This window comes from Limanda limanda, chromosome 16 (assembly GCF_963576545.1).
Source record: "Limanda limanda chromosome 16, fLimLim1.1, whole genome shotgun sequence".
Taxonomy (NCBI): Eukaryota; Metazoa; Chordata; class Actinopteri; order Pleuronectiformes; family Pleuronectidae; genus Limanda; species Limanda limanda.
Window position 1 is genome coordinate 14905237 of NC_083651.1, and position 11029 is coordinate 14916265.

Here is an 11029-nt window from a genome sequence, read left to right on the forward strand (position 1 = left end):
ACATGCAGAGAGAGAGCCAGAGCGAGGGGCAGAGGCAGGGAGGGAGGGACAGGGGTGGCAATGGTGGTGGGAGATGAGCGTGGAGGAGAGAGGAATGTGCAAAGATGTGTGTGTGTGTGTGTGTGTGTGTGTGTGTGTGTGTGTGTGTGTGTGTGTGTGTGTGTGTGTGTCTCGTAGGAAGGGCCACAGGAATTGCTGCTGAGGGATGCAGCCAGGTTCCAAGAATTCCCCAAAGGATGGTCTCATCAATCCTCGGCCATGTGTTACCAGTAAGCAGTGAAGGGTTGAGAATGATAAAGAGATGAAATGACAGACACACACTGTGAGCAGAAGCAACAGAGGAGACAGGAAGACCTAATGTGCCCCCCCCCCCCCCCCCCCAGCTGAGGTCTCCACCTCACAGCTGCACAGCTGCACATTAGGATGCCCATACTGTAAACTACATTTGTCTCGACCTTTCAAAACGCTGCTGAATTCTTACTCTCAATGGGGCAATTCATGAGAGACCTCTAAACATTTTAACAAAAACCACCCAACCCCGAACAAACACGCAGCTGATGATACGGTGATTTTAAAGGACATCAGAATACACAGAAATGGGTTTGTGAGATTAATCGAAGGTGAGAGCTGCTGTGATTCATGTAGTCGGCTGCATACTCACAGATGCTTCCAGCATCTCATTTGCTCTGCGTTATTTCTTTAGATTGAAATACATCTCCATAAATTTTCATATCTCAGATGGAGGGCCATTTCAGTGTGTGTGTGGGTTTTTCCATTTTGTGTCAGGGTTTCAAATGCTGATAAATAAGAAGGAGGGATCTAATTTGGCAAAAGATAACTCCGGCAGCTTCACATGCTGTCCCCGTCTCAAGATGAAGAATCACCACGCGTCTTTTATCCCAAAGAGGAAGCACCACCATTCATAAATCAAACACCACAGATGAGGCACCTCTGTCGAACACCACCAGGCGACAATTAGCTTTGGCTCAGAACCGAGGAGGTTTGATATTTCTGCGAGTGGCTTTGATGAAAGGAAGCTCTCGCAGGAAAACACACACATTTTTTCTGTTATCCTGATCTGTGACGTGCCTCATGAATGTATTCTTCAAAAGGCATCTGCTCCACTTCATCAACTCTGTTTGAACACTGCTATTTACTGTGATAATGATAATATTTTTAGCCCAGAGAGTCAATAAACTGTGGGAATTGCACAAACATAACACTCTGCTTGTTGAGGTATATTTCAATAAGGGTTAAATGGAGATAATCCCCTATCTAGTTATATTTAGTCTGAATCCCAGGTGGGAGCTTGACAGAATAACAAACTGACCGATCAATAAACGGTTGTCAGATAGCAATGAATAAATAAACAAACAATGGATACGCAGAATACAAATACGAGTCGAGGAGATTACGAGCCTCAATTTGCAACTACTTCAGCAGTCGAGTAGCAACCATCCTGTATTTAAATGCCACAACTTGTAACGCTCTGCAGGGTGATTCAATGTGCCTTTGCTGAGAGAGATACAGGCAGTAAAGAATGTTGTCACTTCCACTCAGGGTCATGCTCAGATTCGTTTGCTGCCATTGAAGATGGGACCAGATGGATAAAAAGGTGAATTTGTCCTGACAGATTTGAATCTGTGCAAAAACATATGTGTTAGCCCAATAGTCTTAACAAATACTATCATTATATTAATCACATTCTGTAACACATCAGAATCTGAATATCATAAGATATGAGGGCTGCTCTGTGAGCGCTGAGAGCCGCGGTGTCCTGTGACGGGAGGATTGAGAGACTCAGCGTATTTTGGACAGTAATGTTTGTCCAGTTGGGCTCGCGGCCCAGAGGCCAACATGAGTGGCAAAGCATATTAGGGTCAGACAGAAGCCAGATCTAAGGAGACTATGGTTGAGGCTTTGACCAATAAAACCCAGCTGCCCTGCTGATCCCAAACTCTCCTCTCCCTGAGTCCCTTTTTAAAAAGAGCTGATTTCAGTCATTCTGGCGCACTTGGCCACTTAAAAGCCAGTGGTGCTTAAATTCTGCAAGTCCTGCCTTTGGGTCACGTTGTTTGCCTTTAAAAGCTAAAAAAAGGACGGCATAACTGAAACCATGGAGCTGCGTAGCATTCAAAGGAGTCACTCTGCATGAATAGCTAACCATGCAAGATAGCAAGGGCATAAACGGGGCAACTGAAAACATCATCACACCAGGTTTTCGAAGGAACTGTGCATAGAGTGTGGTGGCAGTGTTCAGCCACACGGCAAAGAAGCTTCTTGGTTCCAATCCCTGTGTGCTACCTGTATTTCTTTGGTTTTCTCTGGGTGAGATCTGGACAGTGGTGGAGAAGGTACTGAAGTTTAGTTCTTAAGTAAAAGTACAAGTACCCAGGAAAATATATACTTAAGTAAAAGTAAAAGTACTACATCAACAATCCTAATTAAGTAAAAGTAAAAAGTACTTACTTTTAAATTTACTTTAAGTATTAAAATTAAAAGTACTCACACAAAGGGTTGTCTCTCAATGTCTAGGCTGTGCCATTTTGATAAATAATGCAGATATAGCTACTGGTAATACTCATGCCTCTACAGATGTCACTACTAGTAATAATTATAAGCAACAACATTTGTGTATTGGAAAGGTTGGTTTACTTATTGTGCTTACCCTCTGTAATACTGTTCACACTCTATCTGGGAATTGGTAAAAATGTGACGAATCAATAGTATTGCAATATTTGGGCCACGATGCAATATTATTGCGATTCTTAACATATTGCGATACAGCAAGTATTGCGATTAAATTCTGCGATATATTGCGATGTCCCCCATATTATTCAAAGGCATTACAAAAAATGAGGAAAATAAGACTGCTCCACTCACTTCAAATGTCACATTAATTCTGTGAACAACATTGTCTTCTCTACATTAACTGAAATGCAAAAACTAAGAAAGGGTAGTGCAAAAACTTTGCGCCACGATGTGATGTTTAAATAAATAGCTGTGACGCATCAGTCTGAAACTCTCCTCGCTCTCCATGCTTTGCCAGCCAGGGGCTGTTACATATACAATTAAATATTGCAAAAATTGTAAATAAAGTATTAAAAAAAACAATATTGCAATACTTTGTGCTACTGTATCGATATAATTGCATGCACAAAATATTGCGATACTGAACAGAACAATTTTTCCCCCACCACTAATGCATTGATGGATGGATGTAACTGTGAAATCATGCTTTCATGTGATGTTATACTGCAGTTTGTACGGCATCATAAACCTCTCCACGCAGCACAGTGACGTGACACGTAGCTTTTACTACCCTCTGATCCCAACTTAGTATAAGTGGCCTCTGGACGTCATCCACATGTGTGTGTCAGTGGTCACGATGGTCCCCAGAGACCATCTCACGCACAGCACTGGGTTTGTTAAGGGTGTGTTTGTCAACACTTATCTGCCTATGAGCCACGTCAGACCCTCAACTTTCCCCAATCAGCTTCGGCACTAATCATGCCCGTGCCGCAGCTGATTTACTCAGTGGATTAAACTGCTTTTAGGAGGAAGTTTAAATATCTGAGTGGTGTTTTTTACCATGAATATTCAGTGGTCTGAGTAATTGGGATGGGAAGTGAAGTGTTGCCTGGCTGAGTTATGCAACGCTTTGAAACGATTATGGATTTGGTTTGCTAGTTTCACCACACCTGCTGATGAAGTTTAAAGTAATACTGAGACTCTGTCGCCCATCCTGAGTGTGTGTGTGTGGCATCTTAACAAGGATACTGTCAAGATACTCCTCACCCACTGGTTCTGTGTGTACTGGTAAGTATATGCCCTTGTTTGGGTCATTGGCAGGTCATCCATCCATCCATCCATCCATCCATCCATCCATCCATCCATCCATCCATCCATCCATCCATCCATCCATCCATCCATCCATCCATCCATCTTCCACATCTGCTCAAACTGTTCAGGGTCGCTGCAGGCTAAAACCTTTCCCAGTATGCAATGGGCAATTGGACAAGTAGACATTTACCAATCTGTCACATACATGTGTGAATATCCTTCTTAAAGGTCCAGTCTTTAAGATCTAGAGGTGAAAGTGATCTACTGGCAGAAAGTGCATATAAAATAATCCTAGTGATATTTTCACCAAATTGTACGAATTATTGCGTTCTTTACCCTTGAATGGGCCCTTTAATATTTAAATACTTTATATTTACATCAGGACCAGGTCCTCTCTACAGAGGCCACCATGTTTTTTACAGTAACCCAGACTGGACAAACTAAACACCTTTTGAGTTTTATGACAACTGAAGGAAGGGTGAGGGAAAGAATATTCAGCTGCCAAATGTAACTTCACCACTAGATGTCACTAAATTCTACACACTGAACCTTTAATGCAAAATCTGTGTACCAATAGAATACGCCCACACATTGGCCCTTTCAACAGCAATCATTTTGACTTGCCGTCAAAGGAAAATTAATATAGCTCTAATCAATATTTTAACATCAATCTATCAAATGGCTTTATGAAAACATTGTTATACTTTGAAAAGGGTTACTCATAGCCTTGGATTTTCAGAGACTGCAGCTCTCTTGCAGCTTAACACAGCTTCTTTGTGAGTTTCAGCTCATTGGTTGAGTTGTTGCTTCTTAAAGTGTGGTTTTCAGCCAGAGCAGGTGGCTGAAACGACACTCAAAAAGCTCTGAAATCCCACTGCACCCTTCATTCTTTCAGGTCAGACACACTTGGCGACTAGCAGGTGAACATAGTGGAGCTAAAGAGCCAGATGTTTCAATCAGGAGCTGGTAGAGACCCAAAACAGATATAACAGAGAACTTGCAATCATCAGGTGGCCAGTAACACCAGTGGCTCCAAACATCAAGTTCACCACACCAACTTTAAAGTCCAGTCCAATGCCACCAATGGACAGAAAAGAAAATCAGTTATTGCAGATTGAAGTACCCTAATAAACCAAGCCAGTGAGTCAGTATGCACAATACCTGAACCCCTGAACTGACTTCTATATGGAAATTTACTTTTTACAGTTACTGCTTTGCTCTTAAATTACCTTTCAAAATCTGGCTTGAAATCAAAAGGCTCTAGATGTTTTAATACATCGAGCCTATACAATATAAACATAAGCCTTGCAACACTGATGTTTTTGTGTAAAGCTCTATATGCTGTTTTCAGTGAGCTACTCCTCCTCAGTTCCTCTGAAAGATGTATTGTTATTTTTAAATAGCTTTCAATTCAAGGGAAAACCTCACCAATGCCACAGAAACGTACAATAGAACATTACTGTTAGTCAGTAATAAAGAACACCTTAGGTAACCCATGAAACAATCCACATAGCAACAAAAGCACAATGCAAACAAAATCAACTTTCTCAAAAGTATCACTTAAAAAAGCAAAGGTCTTTACACAATAACTGCCGCGCTCATCCTTCGAGATACGACAGTTGTGTAATGAGTAATCAGCCCTGACTGAATGTTAATACAAGCACAGAGCACCGGAGCACAGCACACTACTCACTGAATGACAGTGAAGACGCCAAGTTCATTGTCATCTGGGTCCATAGCCGGTGACAATTCTTTAATGCAGCACTTGTCTCTGTGTTTCCCTGTCCAGGCCTCTCAAGCCTCCCTCAGTGATGTGTGCTCGCGTCCTTTTCTCCTGACTCCAAACTTTCTCCCCTGCTTTGATTTGGACTTTCCATATAGGCAACTGAGCTTGTTTGACTCAGGCATTCAGTTATTATTACATACAGTGTCTAAGTGAGTGGCCAGTGCCCCGGGGGAGGAGACTGAGCTTGTCGCTTCTGCCTCAGTAATGAAACAACATCACATTCCGGGCCAGTGCATCAGAAAACACAGAGGGATCAATGCTTGAACAGCTGGACTCCAATAGGTTGCTGCGCTCGTTAAGGCCGCCTCAATGAGCAATGATACAAAAATAGCATTGCATTAAATTCACCTGCATGTTGTGTTTTCGTGGTTCAACTCTATTCCACTGGTCATAGCAGGAGAGTCGACAGTTTCCAGCTCAGGCAGCAGGACAAACGTTTTGATCGTATTATTTACCACATTTCTGCACGCGACCAAATCACAGTATCTCAAATATCAATCTGACTCCTGTATGAGTCATTTGGAGATGGCATGTGTTTTATCATCCATGAGAGCTTAAAAAATTAAGCTTCAGCCGTAATCCAAACTCTATCGCTATCTGCCAACTGTCACCCTTAACGGATCCAAACCTAAGCTCTATATAAATCATGGAATTAGACCTGAATGTTATACAGTTGCATCAGGTATTACTGTAGTTTACATATTTTCCCTGTTGGGGAAAATTATTGTAGAGCAATGCGGCTTGTGATAATGTATTTTGAATCTGATAATATAATATATTGTATATTCACGTTTTTTGGGGCATTCTCGCATAAAGTCACAGCATTTTAGCATCATGATAGTTCACGCTGGATTATGCCATGCAGGCTCTTTCATGCATGAATGGCATACACAGTCTTCCATTAGTTATGAACAGAGGCACGTGTCTTCGCCCCTGCAAGCAAATGGAAGTGCTTGCGTAACACATCCCATTCCCTGTAGCCAGCTACGACAACTGGAAGATCAGCCGCCGGTACCACAATAAGAACATATATACATACAAACATCTGAATGGGTTTTTCATCAAAATATTTCACGCAGTAGTACCGTATTATTGCTAAGGCTGATTCCTGCACTGAAAATTGTGCACACGGCTTCTCTTTAAATGTCCATAGTAGCCGTGCATGAACATATGGCCACAATGGAACGCTGTGCAAGGTTGAGAGGACTCAAGCAGACCTTTGAGATAAATACGGCACATGAATCCGTTCCATCATGTGGCCCAACACTTGCCCCCTGGGCTTTGGCGCACTGCATCACTGCCCTGTTTATTTTTTTTCTGTGACACACAGGCCGCAGCACTTAGAGCGGGGACGTGCAAAGTGCAACAACCTCTTCACATTGCACACGACTGAGAAACGCAGTTTGCACGTTGTCTTGGGGGGGGGAGTCGGTCACAATAGCGATGATTTAAGAGGGTGATGATAGGCAGTGTGCGTTCTGAGACTCATCTGATTTAATGTGTTGCTCGCTGCATGTGGATGAATGGCTCATTTGTTTCCTCAGAACAATGCGAAGCCGCATGTTTCTTTGTTAATTGCTCCGACGGCTCACATGACTGCAGTACACTGATTAATTAGTGAATACACTTACAAACACGTTCCAATACACTCGAATAAGAGAGGAACATTTCAGCTTAAAACAAAAGGTGCTTCCACGTGCAAACATGCAAAAGTTATGAAAATGCAAAGCAAGACATTACAGTCGATTTTCAGTCCATTAGAACAGATTTGTTCCTCGCATAATAACAGTGAAAGTGACTTTTTCATTACTTTATGGAGCAGAACAAACAGTAGATGCATCCATTTGCATAAAATGATGAGAGTCGCTCCATGCAGAACAGGGAAACTCATAATAATATGATAAGAGCTGCTGCTTGGCCCTCACCAAAGTTTACAGACGTGTTTGTAAAACATCCATTCCAATAATGTGATTTACACTATTTGGCCACAACTTGGGAATCTGGATCCTTAAACCTTTTTTTGCCATCACAGAAGAATGCCAAATAGGTCATTAATCATAATTAATTAAACAAGTTGGAAACCCATTAACGGTGCTGGACAGAGCCCTCGCTCTCATTAAAGTCGATAAGGTGTTTTCGCTGCTAAATCAAACATTCACATTAAAGTGCACTATTTGATGAAACTGCCTTTTCAGAAAATCCCTCATCATTGTACTTTCGGATAGGACGAAAAGTACAGCGCTCTCTGTGAGCCGTTACTCGTCCCATAGACAGGAAGTACACAGAAGTCAATCGCAGTCAATGAGATCCCAGGATATCACATTCCTCAAATCAGATAGCCCCACTCGTGTCAACACACAGGCAAAGCTCCTCCCCCCTAGCCTGGGAGGATAGGATTCACAGCATCCAGCAATTATCTGTAATGTGGGAGAAAAATCAATGTGCCCATGGACAGCTGCTAAGGTCACCAAGCTGACTCCAGCTCACTTGAATCAGAAAACAGTGCGTGGCTGCAGGCTGGGCTCCCGACCCATCAACCAGGATCTGTGAGAACACGCTTCGTTTGTGATGCTCCGGATTATGATAACTATTAGCCTGATGATATGGAAGATATGGGATGTGATCACGGCAGAATGATTTCAATCAACTATTAATACTGATCAAAACATGTCAGGTTAAATTATAATAATTTCACAGAACTTCGGTGATCTTGTCTCTTGCCTCTGTCCTGAGGAAATACTATTTATTTTTAACTGTTTAACGGTGTTTTATATTTGTACATATATACAGTATACATAATCTGTATTATTTATATTGTTATACATAAATATGGAGTAAACAATCTGTATTATTTTTGTAAGTTATCCATATAGGCCTACACTGTTATACACATATACAGTATACATAACGTGTATAGTTTTTTGTAGTTATATATATATTTGCATTACACAACCCTAGTCATAAAGAAACTGAAAGCTCAGAATTCCCCATCACACATTCTAAACTGGTGCAGTAACAGATTTAGGAAACAGATTGTTTGTTACACAAAGTCCAGAAGGGTAAAATACTGATGGGTACTGACCCTTAACATTGCAAATCTCTTCTTACTGAATATCTCTGTGGTCAATCATTTTGCAATTTGTGGGGGGAAAAATGTAAAATAACCCTCAGACTCACCTCTCCTCCTCTTGGTTTTGGTCCAAATCACTGCTGACACACATTTCCTTCTCGGTTATATTGTCAATTTCCATGTCGTCTCTCTCTCTCAGGTAGATACCCACAACTGGAGCTAATGGAGGGCGAGCTTCGAGTGTACCCTCACCGAGGATGAGAACATCCTTGCAGGGCTGGGAGGGGAGGGGAGGCCTCCTTGAGACATTGATAGTCTGGTGTGAATTCTATTAACGGCAAGGGGATATTGAGAAGAATGACAAATCGATACATTGTGGCCAGTAATGTTTGAGGGATGGAACTGAGTGGAAATGTGAGATGGCATGGCTTTGCCCTGCTGCAGAGACAGCCTCTGTAAGTGGTTAATCAAACGCTTGTCTGACATCTAGATTGCATTTTCCCCTCACCAGTACTCCCATCTTTCCCCTTCACTGTGGAGAAGATGTGCTATCTAATGCAGGAGATGCTAATCAGAGCAATAATAGTAGCCACCAATCTGAAAGCGCTCTAGTTAAGGGATGGAAACTAGTGTGTTGTCTTAAGGTCTCGGCTTCCAAAATCCAATGCCTCATTTGATTTCTTCTAGGTTGGTGTTGTGGGTGGAGCATGCATGAGAAGAATAATGTTGCAATCAAACTGTACTTCCTGTCTACAGGAATTTTACTGCTGCAGTTTGATGCAGAACATCAGAGTCGTTTCTCAGTATCTTTACACTAATGACAAACAAGTAGGTGCTTTAAAATGTCCCTCTCCTTTGGTGCCGCACTGACAGATTATAACCTTAATCTGTATTACTGAGGGTGCATGGCTTCATTATTCACTGCACTAAACATGTGCACCAGCACAGACAAGTGTCAGAGAGGAGGCACTGCATGAAATCCGGGCTAAACTCAACGCAATGTGCCGTCATTGTGATTTTTTCCATTAACAGGAGGATGTGTACTTTGAGCACAAGTTGTCTGTGTCATGTGTGACAGCAGCAACACGAGTGAGACTTCAGAGATTATAATGTATGTAAATTTGAAATGGCTGCAGTCTGATGCAAACCAAAGCAATATCTATATATATATATATCCATCTTTATATTTCAGCATATTTCAAGTAAATGTTTTATCTTACAAGGTTACCTGAAGTAAAATACATCTTACATGATAGTTCATTTGTGAAGTTTATGCAATTTATTTTTTTTCACATTTAACTTTTACTTTGGGCAGTAAATTTGCTCCATAAATTACTTTATATTCTATAAAATAAATTCAATACAACCAGACAAACCAGGTCATACAAATCTGCTTTGAATCAATTAATCTGTCACCTGACTGAACACAAATTAACACAATATATGGCTGTCTTTATGTGTATAAATCTGCTCTTATTGTATTGAATTGTGCAGGTAATGTATTTATTGTCTAGATCCGGTTTATGTCAGCATGTCGGACTCCCCTGCGACCCCAGGGGCCCAGAATCCCCAGGGCTCACTGCCTCAGACTGTTGGTCTGAGGCAATACGAGTTTATCTGGAATAAAGGAATAATTATGCATCACTATACCCATGTGGAGGTGACCTCGTGGTGCATATTGATAATTTAATTAGTGTATGGCCAAATCCACTCTTCAAGTAGGAATAATAATGAACACAATGCAGAGGAACGTGGTGCAGTGGAGGAGCCTGCTGCTCATTTGTCTTGCTCTGAAGCCTCAGAGCAGCTCAATGTGGTCAACACAAGTAAATTCTCCAAATTTATCATCAGCTCCAACTCAGTCAATGCTTGAGAAATGTCGGTGCGTTACTGCCATCTAGTGGCCATATTATACAGGGTGACTTTATTCAGTTACAAATATTTATTTCAACTAAATCAGAGAATGGATATTTTGCCTGTGTCCAAACAGTTTGCTGTATTTGTGGTATATATATATATATCTGATATAACGCATGTACTGTATATGCAACCTGATAATAACGTGGCCAATCAGCGATGACCAAGTAATATTAACATATAGGTCTCTCAAAATATCTTATAAGCAACTGGCAGTATTGTCGGTGGATATTTTGGTCATCATATTATCATCACAGACAACTGACTTTATAAACCAGTAGGAAAAATGACTTTCCCCATACCTCCTCAGAGACCTTTGCTGTTCCAGTGAGACAACAGTCTTATACAGGCCAGTATCCTGTCATATTTACCTTTAGCCTCAGCGTACCCTCAGGTTCGGCCTGTATCGCTGA

At 41.5% G+C, this 11029-nt stretch overlaps 1 protein-coding gene across 1 annotated transcript in view; it reads right to left on the minus strand.

Moving 5' to 3' along the window:
* The window catches only part of frmpd4 (FERM and PDZ domain containing 4), a 36237-nt gene extending 27018 nt beyond the window's left edge, over positions 1-9219 (minus strand). The window contains exons 1-2 of the mRNA XM_061088804.1: positions 9208-9219; positions 8807-9027 (exon numbers count right to left, since the gene is read on the minus strand). Of these exons, the coding sequence (XP_060944787.1) occupies positions 8807-9027; positions 9208-9219 (233 nt within the window). The remainder of the gene's footprint in view (positions 1-8806; positions 9028-9207) is intronic.
* Between the last annotated feature and the right edge of the window lie 1810 nt (positions 9220-11029).